Below are 21,805 nucleotides of genomic sequence, written 5' to 3' on the forward strand. Positions count from 1 at the left end.
AATATTATTATACTGGCATACATAATACTTCTTATACTAACGTACTAACACATAAAAATGCAACTAATTACAAAAATGCTTTTAAAAATTTAATTAAAATATTAGTTACAAATATATGAAAAAATTCCAAAAGATTTTTCGTAATACTTGCATAATTCTCAAAATTAAATTTAACTTGATAGGGTGAAAAGTAATTTTCAATTTTCACTTTATGTGTGCTGGAAAAATGAAAAATTATAGACAAAAAGGAAATGTTCATAAATTTTCGAAATTTTATTCACATATTCATTTGCATTGTGGAATTGTTTCCAAAACAATGATAATATTTATTTCCTAATAGTGATTGAAATATTGAAAAAATATGAAATATATGAATATATGAAAATTTCCAGTATTTTTATGAGTTTTTTTTTAATAAACTGTTACTTTTTTTTAAATGTGCTGATGGTGATATATATTATATATATTTTTTTGTTTATGAGTTAAGAGCCATTATTCCATTTCATAATTTATTTTGACTTAATGAAAGGATTCGATTGTCAGCAACCAGTTCAGGAAAAGGTCTGGTAGTTCTTGAACTCTCAAATATTCTCATTTCCAATATTAGAATTCTTTTCTGATAAATTACATCATATTTAATTTATTAGAAAAATTTACCAAATTTGAGTAAATTATTTCTTGTTTATTTTATTTTATTTTTCTTTATATCTCATATTTTAAATCATTCCTTCAGCTATGAAACCCAGGCTAAGAGATCATTATCACGCTCACCGACTGTCTTTCTGGTTGAATCTGATTCCCACTCTCCACCGATCTGCTGCTGCAGAAACAACTGCTCGGCATCACCAATTAGAAGACCACGACAACCCTTTGACATACGATGGGATCTTTAGACAAAGACCTCTAAAAGAACTACACCCATCCATGATGTATACAACTACCCAGTATCTTACAACAGAGCAGCTGGCCTTACATACCGGCACCATGGATATATCAAGTTCTACTGAAGACATGGGACTGACATCAACAGTTGTGACTAATGACACAGATACTTTGGCTATGACCATGCAACAAGCTACTTATTCTACGGTACTTACTATCACCATAGTCTTTGGTTGCTGCATTCTTACCATAAATTCGCTCATATGCTGCGCTATTTATTACAAGAAAGACAAGAATAAGGCCGAATGTTTACAGAAGAGAGAATATCAGGTAAGATTTGAGCTATTCCTTGTAGAAGATTTCCGATTAATGATTGGCATTTAATTTTTAATTTCCATTTTCTAAAATACAATATGATATAACAAATTATAATCCTGCAGAATGAAATATAAACATATTTTAAATATTATAATGAAGCTCGATATGTTGGGCATAATAATATTGCAATGAATTCTTATTTCAATGCTATGCATGTCATGAACAGATTCTGTCTTACAATATTACTTGATAATAAAGAAATTTGAATTGTTTTAGAAGGGAAAACGATATTTTCGGTTTTCTAGGAATGAGTGTTTTTGTTTTTATTTATTTTATCACGAATATAGAGCCTGGAATGAGTTTTTCAATATGGCACTAATATTACTGAGTTGTTTCTTGGGCCCTTTACAATATTCATCTCAGTATTTATATATTGATAATATGATATGGTTAGTTTTCGATCGTGAAATAGTTTTTGTTTTCTTTTTGTAATAGAATATCTGAAAAAATTTCAAAAAACTCATCTGTATTATTATATTAACATTTGAAAACTGGTTCAGCTGTATTGCATATTCAGGCAAATTGAGCATTATAAATATGATAAGAGAAAAAAATAGTGAATAAATTAATTGACAAAATACTGTAATAATGAGGCCTTGAGTAAAAGAATATTTATTATGATGTTCTTGAATGATGGTAAAGGTTTGTAAGAAAAATTTGGAAATCGAATTTCAAAAAATGAGTAAGTATATAAATAAAATATAAATTAAAAAAATAAAAAATATATATAAATAAATGGAATAAAATAAATTATAAAGAACGTAATTTGTAAAATAAAGTAAAGCAAGATTACTATTCAGTTTTGTCACAAATTTCACTCCAGAAGATATTATAGCAACAAACCCCATCCCTTTATATACTATATAAAGCTTTATCTGAACAGGTAGACAAATTACCGTGATAAATATAAAGTGTTTTTAGCATATTTGACAGGATGCAAATAAACTAATTTTATGTTTTAGAATTATTTTATATTTTGGAATTTTTGAAAGTGTCTATATTAATAAAATGAGGAATTATAAATAAATAGAGTTTAAATGCATCATTTCATCATTTTAGCTGGTATTATTACAGAAGAAATAACAGACCATATTCAGTTTCTGAGGTCAATACTCTGAATTTTGAAATTTATGAATACTTTAAAAAACTATCGTTTTTGATATAAAAAGAAACGAAGGAATCCTCAGCAAGTTTCCAAACCATCTCAGTCTCATTAATACTCAGAGAGATACTAATGGCTTTTCGCTACTGTTAATGAAATAGATAAAAAGTATAAAAGTGAGATAAAGATTAATTCCCTCTTCCTAAAATGATGATCCAGTAATCTTTCAGGAACATTACCCTTCTTTGACAGCTACCCTTCTTTCCTATAATATGTGTCTCTTAGACTAACGATCTCGCTTTTTACTTGATAAATGAACAATCAATAATAGTACTATTTCGCAGACGGCCAAGTTACTTTCAAATCTGCGACTGATATCATCCCTTTCATCGCGATTTGTAGCTCTAATTTTTAACATTAAAAAAAATAGATTTCTTTCACCGATTCATTTTATCTTGCTGAGTGTTACAAAAATAAATACGACATTATATCGAGACAGAGAAAATTAGTTATATCACACATTCTAAATTTGTTCAAAGATGGTAAATTATGAAAATGAATTCATTTTGCTGGGCGCAAAATTGTAAATAAAAATATGTTTACAGTTATTGATGCTTTCGATCTTAAAATCGTATGATTTCAATTACCTCAGGATGCTAAAACATCTAATTTTTTTATTTTTTTATTTTTTTATTTTTTTTATTTTTTTATTTTGAAGATAAGAAGAATTCACACCTTCCCACTCTCCTCCACTCATAAACCGCAATAACAGTTTTATATAATAATAATAACAGTTTTATATAATAATAATAACATGTATATAATAATAATAATAACATGTATATAATAATAATAATAACAATCTTAATAACATGTTTTAAGATGCTAATGGCTATTATGCAGATATATGTTTGGATATCCTTCGAATTTTATATAAAATCTTCTTATTTCTCAAGTCAATTTGGATCAGCGTCTCGATTTGACAAAGCAAGCACCTCACGTTAAATAAATCAAACTTAGCACAAATGAAAGTGAACTTCATAAAAATATTCAGACGTTTGGGGGTTTATCATAGTTCTGTTCATGGAGGGTTTGATGTCTCTCAGGACTGACATAGTTAAAAGATGAAATTATTTGTGCTCAATAAATAAGAAATATTAGGCAACTAAATAATGTAAAATAAAACGATATTCGAAACTTCTTTAGAAAAGGTGATATAAAATGATTTATAATGAATTTGGTGTATTTATATGATGTCAAATTTGAGGTAGTTAAAATTTATTCTACACAAATTTCTGACTCATTTCTGGTAACCTGGCATATAATTAAAATTGCTTTATATTTAAAAGAAATAAAAACAAATTATTCAAAATAAATTTCTGCGGTATAGAAAATACTGAGTTTTAAATAACAAAAATATACATTAATGTTTTTTGTCTTATTATTTATGTGATTTTCAAGGGGGTATCAATAAAAAAATGTACAAATTTTGTATGTAATGATGCGAAATGGAAAGAATGATGAAGTAGCGTTGAATGAAGTATTGCCAATTTATTACTTTTTGACATAATTTCCAGTCATGTTATATATGTGTCCAAACGCTCTATCAGTTTGAAAAATTATGTGCTTTGCTTATTAAAACCCCTCATATATATTTGACTTGGAATGCTTCTCTCACTAAATGTCTTAGTATTTTTATTCTATCAAATTTAATAACCCGACATTTGTATCATTATTTTATTTAATCTTTGCTTTTAATGAAAAATATCTATGGTGCCATTTCAAGCTGATTTGCCTTCGATTTTTTATTTTGTTTTAACCAAAAGCTATAAGTTTTTTTTTCATTACGAAAAGCCGCACATAGTGCTTTATTTTAAAATTGCCGACAGTAAAATTAATTCGATTGTTAGATATATGTAAAATAAACTCAACGCATTACTAGAACAATAAAGATGTATTGTGAGGATAACTGATGGATTGATACAACACTTATCACTTCAAAGTACTTATTTTTCACAGAGGGGAAAAGACTATACGATTTATTTAAGTAAGTACAGATTTCAGTCAGTTCTGTGGAACTATTAAATATGAACATAATATATCGTACTCCAGTCATCAGAGCTTGTTGCACAAATTTGTGTGATATCATATTATTCTATATTGAATTATTTAATCTATGTAATATTGCACAATATATGTGTGTTAATGAGTGATCCAAATATAATTAAAAAATGTTGACAATAATGGAACCTGATAAAGATAAAAAAATATAGAATTATCATAAAATAATGACAACGTACAATAAGTAGAGCAAACTGTAGATTCAAGAATAAAAGGATAATCCAGAATTAACTGGGAATACAGGAACATTTTTTAATGCTTAGACGACTTTGTGAAATAAAAATCCTTGATCGTCTTTCCTCCAACGAATCCCAATTGCGTATCATTTCTTGTCAGATAAAAATGACAGCCATAATGTTTTCTTAAATTCATTTAAAATGCAACATCTTTAAACATAACATAAAATAACTATATACTAATATATTTCTTTTACTACTACTTTTAATAAAAGCTTTTCAAATTTCAAATTACTTATATTTTATTTCTAAATTCCTAGTGTTTCCTAAAGTTCCCTAAATGTAACAAGTTCGTTAGCATGAAACAATTATTTAATTAAACGATTTGGACAAAGCATTTTGAAATCAGATTTCAAAGAAATAATGTATGTTTGTGTTAACAAGAGTCCTTATCGCAACTTGAATTTTATGGAGCTTGCTGTCAGCATGGATTTGAATGTCATTTGCGGTGACCTTCACCTACTAACATAATTACAACTAGCTTGACCATTAACATAGTAGCTCGTTTTAAAGCATAATAAGATTTTCTGGCTGATGTTAAGGTCAGGTAATTTACTCACAAAACGAATTATGGGGCATTAAATTTCAAGTTCAGCTATATCTGATCAGAACTATCAGAGACAAATAACTGTTACTTGTTGGACAAGGAAGGCTTCCACATTCTAAAATATTCCACATAAGGGTTTACTTACTCATGAAGAGATGGTTTCAATCACAATGTTGGTTTGAATGTTTACTTATGCCAGACATATAACTCCAGTGGAAGTACATCTCAAGAACTATCAGACATTCTGTTTTGAGTGATAATATTATTGATGTTACTTATTTCTGAGCAACCGATAAGCATCAATCATAATTATGCAAACAAATAATAAAGTCACTTGCCGGTGTTATGCGTCTCCATTCATTCACAATCCAGTATAATTGTGTTTTTCCCATTGCAGCTTGTTTTATCGAGGACTCCAGTATATAATCGACAAATAATTCCCTTTAATATAACTCGAATAGAATAGTTAGCATGTGGTTTACAGTCAAATACATTATGTCCTTGTCTTCGTCGTGTTCTAATTAATGATATTAATTATTGTTTTCTTTTGAAGAAAATAAAAATTTTCTACATGCGATTCATTAGAGTTAGTATAATATTTCACGATAGTTTCGACATACATTGAAATATGTCAGACGGCTTAAGGTTGCATTAGAAACATAACACTGTAGCTTGTAGTGTAATAATGCTTCAAAAGTGTCATTGATTACAGTATATAATTCAAAATAGAAGAGACAGTAATCTGCATAACAATTCCAGGTGCTGCAATATCGTCTTATGCTTATTTTCAAATAATATATAATTATTTCACTTGAAATTTATATTTATTTTTGTAAAACATTCTTAATGTAATGTTCATGAATTTTTAAAAATAATGTTGTTGGTTTTAGTTGTTAATATTTCTGATGATGCACACTCATATTGTTTTATGAAACGTTAAATACATATTTAAATTCATTGCTTGAAGATTGTCTTTAAAATTCCGGTTAGTTGAAATCTTAAAATACCTTATTAAAACTAGTGTTTTTAATAGTAAAGCAGATAAGCGTTTTCCTCTCTTTTCAATTCTGATGAAACGAAAATCATCATTCTGATGCTACACTAACTATTTTTTAGCTTTCATTACTGATAAACTTATCCTTTTACTATTGGTGATATGATAAAGTAAGAGAACAAAACTATCAACAGATGATTAGGTTGCAGAAAGATGAGTACATCAAGGAGGGGAGATCCTCATGAGCTAGTGGTACTATATCTGGTTTAATGATATTAATCTCTAATGGCCTTATTTAAATTTGTGTGGTTATTCATTGTAATAAAAATATGTCTGTGACATTTGCATCAAGCTAGGATTGGACAGACAAGGATTATGCGGGAAAAAAAATTAGCTTCTAGGAGAAGGAAAATTTCTAAAGGAGTAAAAGCGCATCATTTACTACGCCGCATGTAAGAAATTGTCAAATTAACGAGTCATTTTATAAATTTTCATTTTCGTATTTTTAATGGAACCTCTATTTGCATGTCAGTGTTTTACCTTAAGCCCTTTGAGTAAACAGGAAAATTGGAAAAATTCTTTGATTTAAAGAAGTATTCGAAAGCAATAGAACAGAAAACATGATTTAAATAATTGCTTTCTTCATCAGACATGTAATCAATAACCTTACAACTGCGAGCGCTTCTACAAGAGCTCTCTCCTTCTTTAACGATTTACCAAGTAAATTTTATTATTTAATACTTCTTATCATCTGTCAAAATGTGGGAGAGTTTTAATTTACCACTTGTCTAAACTTCATACATATAATGTCTCATTAAGAAACAGAGAAAACCTCTTCTACCACAAAATGAATATTGGAGGAATTTGCTTTTTTTGTGTGTGTGAGTTTTCTCGTTGACTTCGGAAAGTTTCGCCAAGGAGAACGAAATATTCAAAACATAATTATTCAAAGACTTCTCGGCATTCTAATGAAGGGGTAATTAACTTCCGATTGATTTTGGATTCTGGCTTCCTAATCCTCTATCAAAGAGCAGATTATTCTCAAGAAGAAGGAATGTGAGTTTATATGGAGTTTCACGAGGAAAGAAGAGTACTATGTTATCTTGTCAATAAATAATTCCGAGTGGTATTAACATTCAGAGGCTGAATAATGTTGTTTGGATGTCCAACTGAAAAGGAGAAGAGTGCTTTAATTGGAACTCTTCGATGGAAATTTTGAAATTAATTGAATTATATAAACCTAGGAATGGATTATATCCTAATACTCATTATTATTTGAAAAAATATTTAACATATAAGTTTTTTTAAAAGCACTCTTACTTTGTGTTTTTTTTTTTCATTTTATATATCAATCAGTGATAAAATATTTGTAACTAGATTTTTTATTGCCTTATGCATTTGTTTTTAAGGACTCAATTCTTATCTTAGGTTTGCTGGGTTAATAATAGCAACAACACTATTTGAAGTCTGTTTTGAATCGAACATGTTGGTATACTTCGATTTAAATTTTGAAATTAATTGAATTATATAAAACTAGGGATGGTGTATATCATAATGTTTGTCATTATTTGAATAAATAATTAAAATTAAATTTTTTTACAGCACATTTATTTTCTGATTTTTTTTTTCAGTTTAAATATAAATAAGTGGCCAAATGTTTGTAAATAGTTTTTCATTGCAAAATGCATTTGATTTGAAAAACTCGATTCTTATATTAGATTGGTTGGTTTAATAATAAAAACAGCCCTCTTTGAAGTCTGTTTGGAGTCGAATATCGTTGGTACACTTCGATTCAAATTTTGAAATTAAATAAATTATATAAAACAAAGAATAGATTATGCTGTAATATTCCTCATAATTTTTAGTAAATAACTAAAGTACACGTTTTTTAAAAGCATGTTTATTTTTTGATTTTTATTCTCCTTTTAAATATAAATAAGTAATGAATTGTTTCTAATTATTTTTTTCATTGTTTTATGCATTTGATTTTAAAGTCTCTAGTCTTATCTCAGATTGGATTGTTAATAATACCAAACCTCTTTGAAGTCTATCTGGGGTCGGGCATTCTTCGTACACTTCGATTAAAATTTTGAAATTAAATGAAATATTTGAAATTAAGAATGCATTATACTGTAATGATCATCATTATTTGAGTAAATAATTAAAATATAATTTTTTTTTAAAGCACACTTATTTTTTTATATTTTTTAAATTTAAATATAATTAAGGAAATATTTGTAATTGGATTTTTTTAATTGTCATATGCATTTGATTTTAAAGACTGGACCCTTATCCGAGATTGGTTGGCTTACTTATAACAACCATATTTGAAGCAACGCGAAGTCTATTTGGGATAAACATTGAGAAAATGTGTACTGTGTTCATATAATGAGAACACCTAACACACAACCTAAGCTGTCACACCTTCCCTTTCTACATCAAAATAGTGGATGAATGTTTCATATTCGGTGAAGGGTACGATTTATCATCAAGGCACATATCCCACAAATCTTTGCAAAACTTGGTTTCGAATCAGTTCTAATGCTTGATTCTTCCAGCAGATAATTTTTACCTTAATTTATGAAAGATGTGGAGTCAATATTAAAATATTTTCCTATCTCTTTTCAGACTGCTATAGATTTTATGACATATTCAGCTTTCAGCTAGTTTTATTACTATATATCTCTGTAGTCTAAATTTGCTGCGAATGAGAAATTGCAAGAATAGGGAATATGTGATTCGGAACTCGCCTTAATTATATACTTTGATATTTATTCAAACCGTAATTTAAGTGTGGATCTTTATTTATGTTTTTAAAATCTAAATTTACACTTTTTGGACTTGGAAAAAATAACATTAGTGCTAACTATAATGGACCAGCATCAGTATTTAATGTGATACATGAACATTCTAGATATGTCGTTTAATTTATTTCATTATAGTTGCTCACTATTGTTTGTAACATTACACGTTTTTTCATGTAAATTAAATCTAAAAATTAGTTAATTCTTTTACTTTGATTTCTGCATACACATATTAGCATTTATGTATAAGCAACTCTCAAACATCTTAAGTATTTTTGTAAGGAAAAAAATTAATAACAAATGTGAACATTAATAAATATAATATCTATATTAATAATTATATATAAAATATACTTACAAGAAATTATAATTGCTATATATTTATTAATAAAAACATTTATTTATAGTGAAAGTATTAATTATTTACTCCTATTAAGTAAAATGGTACAAGCAAGCAAAATTAATTTTTATACCAATATGCTAACTAATTTTCCCGGGCATTATTTTTTTTAATTCTTAAATTAATATACTAGGTGTAGAAACTTCAAAATATTTTTGACTGATTCTCTATGAAATACATAAATTCCAAAGGAATAAATAAATAAAAGTCATATAAAATCAATAAAAGAAACAGTTAGGTAAAAGCTAAATTCCTTTTACCTAACTAAAAAATACCTGGAGATTATTGCTAGAAATGAAATAGTAGAAATAGAAAGATGGATTTTTCATAGAACTATCCTAACAATTTCATGAAATAAATTCAAAACATTTTCTCAAAATTAATTAAATTTGAAATATTTTTCCCAGATTCAAAGAGAAATCAAATCTTGGGACATGACATTTCTTCCTTTTTCACTTGTATCTTCCTGCACATGAACTTAATCTGAGAATTTCGGCTTACCCGTAATAGGATAGCAGAGGAAGAAATAAGATTGAAAGAGGGAAAAACTGTTTAAAAGAATTGAAAGCGGTTCCTAGAATTCCTGGTCCACAATATAATTCCCATGTGGGCATGTATTCTTGAGATGGCCTGGGGGAAATAAGCGGATGAACAAAAAAAAAAGTTTTTTGAAATAGATGTCGTTGAGAAACTCTAGGTGTGAGTCTCAGATAAAATTGAAGCAACGCCATAAATTTGTGATGTTACCCACCGCAGTTACTGATATGTGACTCGAGTGCAGGGGTGGAGAAATCTTTTTCACAGAATTTCAAAGAACAAGTCTTGAATTCTAATATGAAACCATTTTAAGTGTGGAAATTGAATTTTATGTGATGTCCCAAGCCAACCATGACACACTTTTGCTTCTTATGATACTAAAGCTTAAGTACATTTCGAAAAATGAATGATATATTTTATCTCGATAGTGATGTCTATGGAATATTGATATTTAAACGTTTGAAGATTATTTCAAAACTAGTACTAAAAATTTATATCAAAATTTTATTACACTACCAAAATATTTTATATATATATATATAGTATATTGTTCACTGCATATTCAAGTAAAATTACTTTAATGCTGTATAATAAAATATGCTATAAGATACATTATATTTAAAAAAGTTCATATACTTATTTCAGGAACATAATCAACACGCATGGATAACGTGAAATAAAGTACTAATTTATTATTCTAATAAATTTGAATAAGTTAGTCAAATACCAGAAAAACAAATGTGTGCGAGTCATTTGATAAAATTACTTTATATACAAATATCATCATAAATAAATGCATTTTTCATTTTAAAATAATTGAAAAAATTATATGTTAAGGTTTAAATAAAAGAATAAAATCTTAAAAAAACTTTTTTAATGTTTATATTATTTTATTTATAATTTTTGTAGGATTATAAACAAAATAATGTAAGTTAAAGATACTTTACAAATAATTTTTCGTATAATTTGTGCCTATATATAAGAATATGAAATGCATTTCCTACCAAATTAATCTAATTAAAATATAAATTATCATTTTTTAATTATAACCACGAATTATACTTAAGCTAAAATATTTTTTTCTGTGTTTGTGTGTGTGTGTGTGTGGTTTCTTAAATTCTTCTTCAGATAAAGTTAAAATTTCAAACCTTTTATCTATTCAATTCTGAAGTTGCAAAATTGTTTCTTTTTTTGCATTAAAGATGATTAATACGAAAATAATTTAAAACCTTTTTATTATATAAACAAGTCTAATCTTCATATAAGTTTATTAATGTCATTTGTCCGGTACATGTTCTTGAACTATTTAAAAGAGATACATAATTTTACTTTAACAAATGTTGTAAATTAACTAAACATTTTTATAAATTTTATCCCAGAAAAAAACCCATAAAATCAAAATTTTATTGATTCCAAATTATTACATTTAATAAAATAATCATAATACATTAACGTTTTAATAAAAAAAAGGAAGTTAATGGATAAAATTTGAGTAAATTATTTAACTTTTTATGTTAATTTATAGTACCAATTAAATTCCAAGATCCCTTAAGTAGTTGGAAAATTATAATTATTCTGTATTGTGGTATTGCATTTAGAATTAACTAGAAAACAAGTATGATGAAACGTATTGACAAGATATCTATTGCATTATTAGTAAATAAATAATTTCCTTCATGGACACGTTTCTGTATTTCATCAGCAGGCAAATTGCTTCTAGAAAATAATACTCTTAAATATTTTGAATTCAAATTTTTCAGATTTTTTTTATTATGACAGTATTTCTAATAGTGCTGCATTACTTTAATGGAATATTTATTTTACCTTTATATTCAAACCATCTACATATTTTGCATTTTCCTTTCAATTTTAAATAAATAAAGAAATAAAATTATATTTTTGCATTTTGATACAAGTATATTATTTTTCAATCTTTGATGACTGACTATTCCTTGAAATAATTTGGCTTGCAACACCCATTTATTCATGTCTGCTCAGTCATGGAATAATAGAATATTTTTATTGCCATGTTAAGTTTTAAATTTTATTTTATTGATAATAATTAACTGGAGAATGTAAAAAAGAAAAATAGGTTTTGCAATTATTTCATCAATGGATTTATTCCCTCAAAGAATGTAAAAAAGCAATATTTTTTTATATTTAAAGCACTATTCTAGAAGCTAATATATCTCTAATATTTAGCAATTTTCTCCTGGTGAATAGTTTGAGATAACTTTCTGTATCTTAGTCGCTTTATTATTTTATTAAATGTATTGATATCATGACGAATGTCCTTATGATAACATGTATTTATATTTAAAATCATGCAATTACAACTATAAATTCTGAATGACCGAACCGTAGCGACAGCATTGTCAGGAACTAATGTTGAGTCCTAAGGGCCATTACCGTCATCGGTACACCCTACCCTTTCCGTGGGAAGCTCCGTCATATGTAGAGGTTAGCCAATCCCCATCATTTCTGTACCCACCAAGGTGGCGAGAACCAAATAACATTCCGGAAGTTTCTCATCCTCATTTCTAAGGTGGGCCGGGAGGAAAGAACAAAAAGTAAATCGATTCTTTACAATCTTTCTATTGAAGTTTGCTGTCTTACTATTTCAGTTACATCCTGATGGCATCAGTTGCAACTCTACTCCTCAGTCCAAGCAAGCGCATCTGATAAGTTCGGTGCCGTCGCCGATGGACCACCTTCCGCCGCCGTCTTTCATGACACTCGCCACTCTGTCCGAAGCTGGCAGCTTGCCTTCTAAGATCATGCCCCCATCGGTCATTACACATGAACCACAGCAGCACCCTGAGGCCCAGCCTCTGCTCTCTACAGCAGCACGTTCCACTCCACCACATGCTAACCACCTGCATCACCATCATCCACACTGGCCACCAACTACTGGTCCGAACCACACATTACCCAACCATCCGAAGCAGCAGGAGATGCGAGTGTGAGTACGTGTCATTTATGAAACTTCTGTGTGCATGTTTTGATATTTTCTTGATTTTAATGCGTTTTGAGTACAGTAGATTCTCGTACAAACAATACTGTTTGGAAACTGTGCTTCCGATAATAATAGTAAGAACAATCCTTATGATAAAACTGAATTAATCTAAATAAGTCCGAAAGGACTTAGCATACTGCCGCGTCGATTTTCACTCTACGTTTTATCAAACTGAACAAGCCTGTAATATTAGCTTTAATTGGAAAATATTTACTTAACGAAGCGTTCATGCATTAAAGTTATTCTAAAGAATAAATTACTTTATCAATACAGGTTTTAATTAAGGTGTACGTGCACATTAGAAGATTTTTTTTTTAATTTTAACTTTAAAAATTCAATTTTTTCGCAGTAGGTCACTAATATATGTTTAAACTCATTTCAATGAGAAAAAACCATTTTACACAAATTATTAATGAATTAAATAATATTTAATGAGCTAATTAGCATATTTTTTGAAACCTGATTTCTTAATTTCTAATTTCTACACACCATTCTAGTTGCAATTTATGGCTAATATCAGTCTTCATGTTGTCTGCCTCAGTCCAGTTATAAAAAATACATAGTGTTCTTTTAGCAATTTTTTCATCAACGATGAATAGAAAAAGTGAGATTTTTTCTGTAATTTTAACTTTTAAATAGCTATTAAAAATTTATTTCTATAAATATAACATTGATTGAGGCACAAAACATCCACTGTTTCATACAGATTATTTTGATACATAAATAATTGCATTTGGTTAATTTCTTGTTGAGTTATAATTGTTTTAATGAAGCAACATTGTGGAAAAATATCATTCTTCATAAAATGAGTAAAAAACACCGAAACTAGAGTTTTTAGTGAAAGTACCTCAAGAAAAATACTTAACTCGAAAAATATTCCGAATATTGACAACATCTTGGTATCGTTTGAAAGCTAAAGAAACAGAGAACATTTTGAAGCAATAAAAAAACATTCGATATTTTGACCGATTTCCGAAGTTTCAAGTGTGTATGTACACCTTAAATGCAATCTATCTTAAAATTAAATTATCTTCATTATATACTAGAATTGTGACATGAAACTTTTTCCTCAATTTTTTTATCAATGCAAGTCAAATGCATAAAAAGAAAAAAAAGAAAAAGATTGTGATTGAAACAGAGTACTTTGGTATTGCTTCTTATCTTCAGATTTCAATGCAAAAATTAATAATTCTCTCTATTGATGCCATTTACAGTAGAAAAACTTTAAAGAAATTTGTAATTCCTTCAAAGAATTTTTCACATAAGTAAGAGTAGTATGTAAAATTTATGAATTCTGTCAATCGATTCAGGTCATGACTTTGAGATTTAAAATGATGGAATTTAATTATCACCTGATTTAATTTAATTATATGTTAAATTTATTTTATAATCTTATTTAATTATATGGACAAATTTAAATTTAATGCAAGAAGAGCATCATAATACACATTTTTCGCAGTATGTATTAGTTTTTTTTCGTTACAGACTTTCTTTCGTTAAATTCACTTTTCGCTGATAGTATATAATAGACTGCAAAACAAAAGGTTCATTATCTGTAAAAGAAATTTCTGATTTTCTAATAGTTCTAATTATTTCTGGAATTGCTTTCTGTTTTTTTTTAACAAATGGAAATATATTGCACAGGAAAAGAAGAAAAAAATAACAAAACAAATATGAGTGATTTTGGTAATTTCTTTTCCCTTAGAAAATAGATGAAATATTGAGTGTGAAATGATCGTGAATTGTCTCTGTTCAAAAGAAAAAAAACATCAAAGAAGACTAAAGACTCGTAGCCCCATTTTGGAGCAAAATCATTTGAGAATTTCTTTGTTTTTTTGTGCTTGTACAATCAATTTCTCAAGAGATTAAAGCCTGTTTGTAACATTCCACCCGACACAAAAAATAAGTATAATAATGCAATTGTGTTCGAATGAAATCTAATGAATAAATTTTCGCCGATAATTACGTGCCGTGCAATTAGGTTTACTTTTTTAAGAAAAGAGAATCCATTGAATTGGTAATACAATTAATGTCCCTATCGTATAAAAAAAAAACATTTTTATGTGCTATGGGTTTGACCGGCACTTTCAACTTATTGTTTAGTTAAATTTAGTAAGAATTAAACATTTTGGACCGCATGATATTCTTTTGCGCTTTGTCGAATTAGTTTTTCGCATGAATACAGAATTACGTTTAATCATGGAAATGCGGTCATTTTTGATGTCAGTCATTTAAATGCAAATCAAGCATATAAAGATAGATTTTATGAATTTAAATCCTAATTCTGTTATCAGATATTTTTTATAAATTATTTTCTTTTAAGCATATTTGATTAAGCATTCATATCAATAATAAAGTATTTTTATTTAAGGACGTTATATTATTTCCTTTTCATTACAGTATGACGTCGAACTTGAGACCGTAGGCATCCTTATAAATTAAATACCCCTGTGTAGAACCATATATAGAAAAAAAACACACATAAAATGTTAGCTTACAGTTCACAATATATCACAAATCAGTGTGTCTTTGAATAGGAACAATGAGTTCTTAAAATGTGCATCAAAATTTAATTTTGTTTGAAAAAGATTTTAATTGGAAATTCCGAAGGAGAAAATTATCCTAGGCTTGGATATGGGAAAATAAGGCTTCGTTTTCTTGTGAAAACGGCTCTAATTTTTCGTTTTGAACTTGAGGGTTATAACTTTCATCCCGCAACTCCTGGGTTGAATTATTAATTGAAAAAAGCCAGGTTTGGCTTTGCTAAAATGAAATAAAATGATATAAGATGACAACTAATAGTAATGAAGTCCATATCCCAATTCCTACTATTGAAGTGTCAAAAAATATTCTGTGATAGGAAGGCACCTTTATGTTTCGCCTGTTCCAAGTTACTGTATTAAAAAAGACAGTGTATAATTTGATGAGCATTTTTTTTAATTGATCAATTCTTCATTCATTTTGCTGCTGAAGACTGAATTTTGAATGAATTTTTAAGAAATTTCTTTTTTCTGATCATTTTATGGAAGATCCTAATGACAAAGCCTGTTTAGGTAAAACATTTACTGGCTTTTTGCAATGTTGACCAATATTTTCTTTAAACGATCTTAATCAGTTAGACGGGTGGTTGGCTAAAATAGTTTGTATTTCTTTCGCCATTGGCTTGAGAATGAATATGAGTATTTCATATATAATAAAACTTGCTATCGCTCCACATATCAGCATTGTTGTCGTATTTCAAAGCACATTTATAGGCTAGTTTAATGGTTAGAATGTGTGCCTGATATTTGCTGGGGACTAAAAAATTATTCTGAATTTATTTTATTCATAGATTGTCCTACTTTATAATTAGTAATCTATATATTATCGATGATACTTTTAAATACAGCCTTTCTGTTTTTATTCGGTTTTTTTTCCTTAATCGCAACAGAAATTATAGAGAATTAAAACAAATGTGTATACCCCAAGCCAACTACAGCGAAGATTTCCTCTAAAAATAGACAGCAATACCGTGTAATACGAATTTTGATCAGTTGAAGCACAAAACAATGAATGCATTTCCAAAACCTCTGAATGTTGTTGTTATTAGCAATTAAAGCTAGTGCTAGCTATGTCATCATCTAAACGTTTACAGATATTTCAATGTATTGTATTGAAAATGAATAATCATGCACCATGAACCGAAAATGGCCCTTGCTCGGCGTATATAACGTAGGGTAACCTTAAGAATAGAAAACAACACAGTCTTGTACAGATTGTGATCAGTGGAGAAATAAAACAATGAAGATATTCCTAAACCTTTTGAATATCAGCTGGTGTTGAAATTAACAATTTAGGTTAGTGTCAATTATAGCATATTTTAGCCGCTTAAAGATATTTCAATTTATTATATTGAAACCACATATTTACAAACCATGAACAGTGAATAAGAGGATATATGATGAAGTTCTGGATATATGATCAAGGGAATCGGGGCATTCTCAACAATGGAAATTTTCGAAATTTCAATTTTAAATAAGGAGAATTTTTTTTAAAGTAAACTTATTACATACAGAGCAAATTATTTATTTTCATTATAAAACATTATAAAATATTTTTTTTCTTAAAATATTTATTTCCTAATGGCAAATCGGTGTTCTGATGCGATAATCTTCAAGTACGTAATCATAAACTGGTACGTGTAAAAAAAAAAAAATAAGAATCAAGTTACTCCAAAATTAACATAATATATTAGAATAGATTTAGTAATTACAGTTATTTATTTATTTTTTAAATTTAAGCGTACTAATAATACAAATTTCGGAAAGTAATGAATTATGTGAAATTTGAAAATTAAATATATATATATATGAGATATTTTGTATCATAAATAACCTAGAAAGAAAGAATAAACGAAAAAAAATCAATATTAGTTAAATAGATGTGTAACATATGTAAATATTGCTTTATAAGGTTTAATTAAACTGTGAAGAATTGAAAAATTTTCTGAGCGTACCAAAGTTTCAGAAAAAAAGTTTTTAAAAAATTATATATTTTTTTTTACCATAGGAGCTCTTATCAGATTCATTGTTAAAATATAATTTATAAACTTTCAACTTTTCAAAAGTATATAAATTAAACGTTTATGTTATCTGTGAAATAACCTCATGTTATTAGAGTAAAATTTCAGAAAAAACAGTCTTTTGAAAATACCATTTTTCTCATACCCTTAGGATCTTGAGTCATCTGAACCTGACTCATCGTAGTTCATATGACACATTATCCTTTTCAAATTTCTATAGGGGCCTCTACCACTATCTCAAGTGTGAAAATAATACACAATCTTTATCTAGCTTGTAATTAATTAATAATAATTTTTAATTATTTTTTATTTCAGGCACTTCAGAGAAAAGAGAGAAGAAACGACAGTGTAGCACCTATCTTTCTGTAGATCCGTATATAAAGAATTTCTTCATTTTAAATATAAAAATATGAAATAAGCTGAAACGTGAGGTGTTCTTTTCCTTGATGACCCAAAGGTGCTACAGGACTACTAAGAAAAAGAACATACTTACATGACATGATTTGAATTGAAACACCGACGAAAGTGAAAAGATTGAATTTAGACGATGATAGAATTTCATGGCGAATTACTAAAATGTACTTTACGCAACTTTCAAGTTTTTCATTTCAATTTTTAGAAAAAAGCACAGCATGTTCTTCGAAGCAAAATCTCAGCACTATTTGTGCATGATTGAACAAAGATTTTGCTATGAATTTTCAATGCAAACTTTTGAATTCAACTAAAGATAATTCAGCACTGAGAAGATTTGCGAAATGAAACTTCTATTGGACACTGCGTTAATCCTTCCTTGTGGAATAAAGGTGCAGTTTTATATTTCGTGTGGATTTTGACATTTCTGTTTCATTATGAGATGCACAAGGACACTCATCAGGAAGAAGAATTTCATTTCATGTATTGCGTAAAAATAATGAGTAGATGTTATCTGTATGAAGTGTTTAAAATGCATTTTCGTATGCTTTTCATAAAAGTCTACAGTAGTAATTACACCTGAACAATTTTCTGACTTTTCTTATTATTTTCACTTTTGATAGATCTGTTTAGGCAGTTAACCGCTCTAAAAATTCCAAAACCCCTCATGAAAGAAGGTCACATATCTGTTATTTAATTTAAATGCTACAAGTAATCCAATCAAAACGTTTTAAATTTTTACTGTTTTATGTATTTATTAATCATCAGTAATATTTCTCAAAATAATTAACGTTTTGTATTTTACTGTGTAGTAAATTTTATTCAGCTTGCTTTGTTACGTTTTTGATTTTAAAAACTGTATTGTAACATTTATACCTATTTCCATTAATTTGTGATTAGTTGTTTAACCATAGTATATAAATGTTAATAAAGCTCAATTTTTAAAACTGTGTCTACTAGGAGTTTTCTTTTTTACTTTAGAATGATTTATTTGAAACTAATTTATTTTATAAAGCTTGGAAATTATTTGAAAAATTTGTCTTTGATCGTCTTAAATTGAACAGTAAAATAAAAACAGATGATTCTCTATCTAATTATGGACGACATATTATAAGATTTTTGATTTAAAAAATCTTTATGACTATAATAATTTCTTTAAAATTATAGCTTTTTAATGATTCTATGGATGATATAAAACTAAAGCCAAATGGCTCTGTTTCACGCACGTCTATATATATATTTTTGATGTCATTTGGGGAAACATTAAGAAGTACCGAAATAATCTAAAAACTTTTACTACGGGATTTTAAAATTTTAGAACTATTCGATTGATATATAAACAAAAAAAACAATATGATTTATTTAGTAAAGAATCCAACTACTGACTCTTGAGCTATTAATTCCTATAAATTTTTAAAATATATTTTGTTTTTTTAGCTATAAACCTAGCTTAATTTTCCAATGAAATTTTAAATAATGACTTTTTTCTATTAAGTTAATATCCCTCACATTCTGCTTCCTATGTCAAAAGTCTCTACTTGAAAATTATATCAAATTTATTAACTCTTCACTTGCCAGATTTATATTATTTTGATACTGAGGTAAGGTATAAATAATTTCTAATAAATTTCCATTATTAAATGTGACATTATTTTTATTAAAAATTAATTAAAATATTTCACTCTTTAATTTCATTTGATTTTTAAAAGCAAATATATTTTAATCTTTTTCAATTTTTGACAGCTTTTAAACAAGAGAAGGAATGAATAACAAATTATGGAAATTTAAAACAAAAAAAAAATGTTTTAACTCAACAGTTCGAAGAAATGCAAATGACCCAAACACTAATTCATTTTTAATCAGTGGATTTAACATTTATGTACAATGACACATTATGTAAATTTTTTTTTGTTCTCCTTTTCTACTTTTAATGCATTTATTTTGAATTTTTATTTACAGACTACCAATTTATATTCTCAAATACGACTGATTTTTATAGCCGATAATGAATATTTACCAGAATTAGATAAATGTATGATAATTTTCATCAATTAGATAAACTAATGTGAGTATTTAAAGATAAAATGGAATGCAACTGATTAAATATCATTGAAACTGAATATCATTTGTATATATACTGGATATAATCTAGTGTTAGAATACTTATTCTCTTCAGATGATTCTTGAATCATTACTGGATTATTTACAACATACGCATTTTAATAAGAAATACAGTCAATTTAATCAAGAGAATGTTGCCAACACTAGTACACAACATGTAAACCAATCTGTTCTTCGAATTTGCTGAACAGCGTTGCTGAGATTCCAATTAAATACAGAAGGCTAATCTTGCATCAGTCGTTCGACTATCTCATTTCCATCTGATCAGAACAGCTGATGTCGTTCGTATTGCATACCAAGAGGTATTCCGCAACTGCAAAATAGTATTGCTCATCGGGTGGAGGGATTTCATATAATTCCAGAAGTGAAAGCGTTTGATTTACTCCAATATGGATTCAATCTCATCATAAATCATTTACTCGTAGTGTGAGTGTCTGAAAATTTAAAACGATGAAATACATGTTATACAATAAATTGAGATAAGCGCTTTTTTTAATTATCGTAAAATTTGAAGTATAAACATATGAAGAGAAACCTCTTTTAAAAATACCTATAATGCCCATCTTATTTACCTATATCGTGTGTAATTATGAATCCAGGTTGTTACTAAATTTGATCACAATTCTATAGATGGAAGATTATGTTGAGAATGATCGAAGAAATATTGGATGCCTTAAAAATTATATTTCTCCAAGCAGTCAATAACTCTTGATACTTTTCAAACAATGTCAATTTTAATCAAGTTAATCAATGTTTTTTAATCAATATTTAATAAATTTTGAAAAAAGATTAATTCTCAGTATCATACAATTTGTTTGCCTTTTTTTCATGTACAAAGGTTGGGAAATGTTGAGTAAAACAAATTATTTAAAGTAAGTAGTAATAGAAAACTTTTAGGAATTATTTTAATTATAATAAATTGCATCATTGCAACTTTGAGATAGCAGACTATGATAACATTTTTGCGCAGTTGAATAATAATAAAAGTGTATGAATCAATACATATTTTTCACGATTTAAAGCATTCGTACAATACTGTATTTGTAAATTTTTCTTTGGATTTAAATGCAGTGGAATCTCACTTTAAAAGTAAAATCGTTCTCGAATATTATTTGTAACGTGAAACGCTTGTTAACCAAAAAAAAAAAAAAAAAAAAAAAAAAAAAAAAAAACATAGAGATCTAAGTAATGTAAATAAGTCGTTCTGTTCGGAAAAAAGTATTTATGTAAATGTATAATTTATAATACATGAATTTTAAGTTCTTAAAAAATCTTTTTTTTTCTGTACTGCAAAATTTGGCGAAAATGAGACAACGTTGTTTAATATACAATATAATAGTTTCTTTTTTTTCACAAAATTCTTGTTTCATTGGATGCTGATACTATACGGAGGTAGCCATGATCTCGTCTTCTGACTAAATTTAATCCAAATTTTTTTGCCATGAATTAAATTTATTTCAATTCAAATCAGAATGCAGTTTCTTGCACTGATGATCACACAAAAATGAAATACTTCTCACTCATATGACAATGTGAAACTATAACCATTACAAAAATGGTTCGCATTTATTGTATATTTCACATTTCCTCTTTTAACTCTCCAATAGAATAACGTTAAACATAGACTAATAGTGGAGATTGAAACATTTTGAGAAACATCGCTGGTAAAGGAATTATTATTTTTATATTTCGTTT

General features: G+C 27.6%; 1 protein-coding gene across 2 annotated transcripts in view; it reads left to right on the plus strand.

The window, feature by feature from the left end:
• The window catches only part of LOC129965886 (neuroligin-4, X-linked-like), a 218,892-nt gene extending 200,082 nt beyond the window's left edge, over positions 1-18,810 (plus strand). The window contains exons 6-8 of one of the 2 annotated variants that reach the window (XM_056080146.1): positions 734-1,212; positions 12,626-12,967; positions 17,894-18,810. In XM_056080146.1, the coding sequence (XP_055936121.1) occupies positions 734-1,212; positions 12,626-12,967 (821 nt within the window). In that variant the 3' untranslated portion in view covers positions 17,894-18,810. The remainder of the gene's footprint in view (positions 1-733; positions 1,213-12,625; positions 12,968-17,893) is intronic. The other variant, XM_056080145.1, reaches the window with a different exon arrangement.
• The last annotated feature ends 2,995 nt before the right edge of the window (positions 18,811-21,805 follow it).

This window comes from Argiope bruennichi, chromosome 4 (genome assembly GCF_947563725.1).
Source record: "Argiope bruennichi chromosome 4, qqArgBrue1.1, whole genome shotgun sequence".
NCBI lineage: Eukaryota > Metazoa > Arthropoda > Arachnida > Araneae > Araneidae > Argiope > Argiope bruennichi.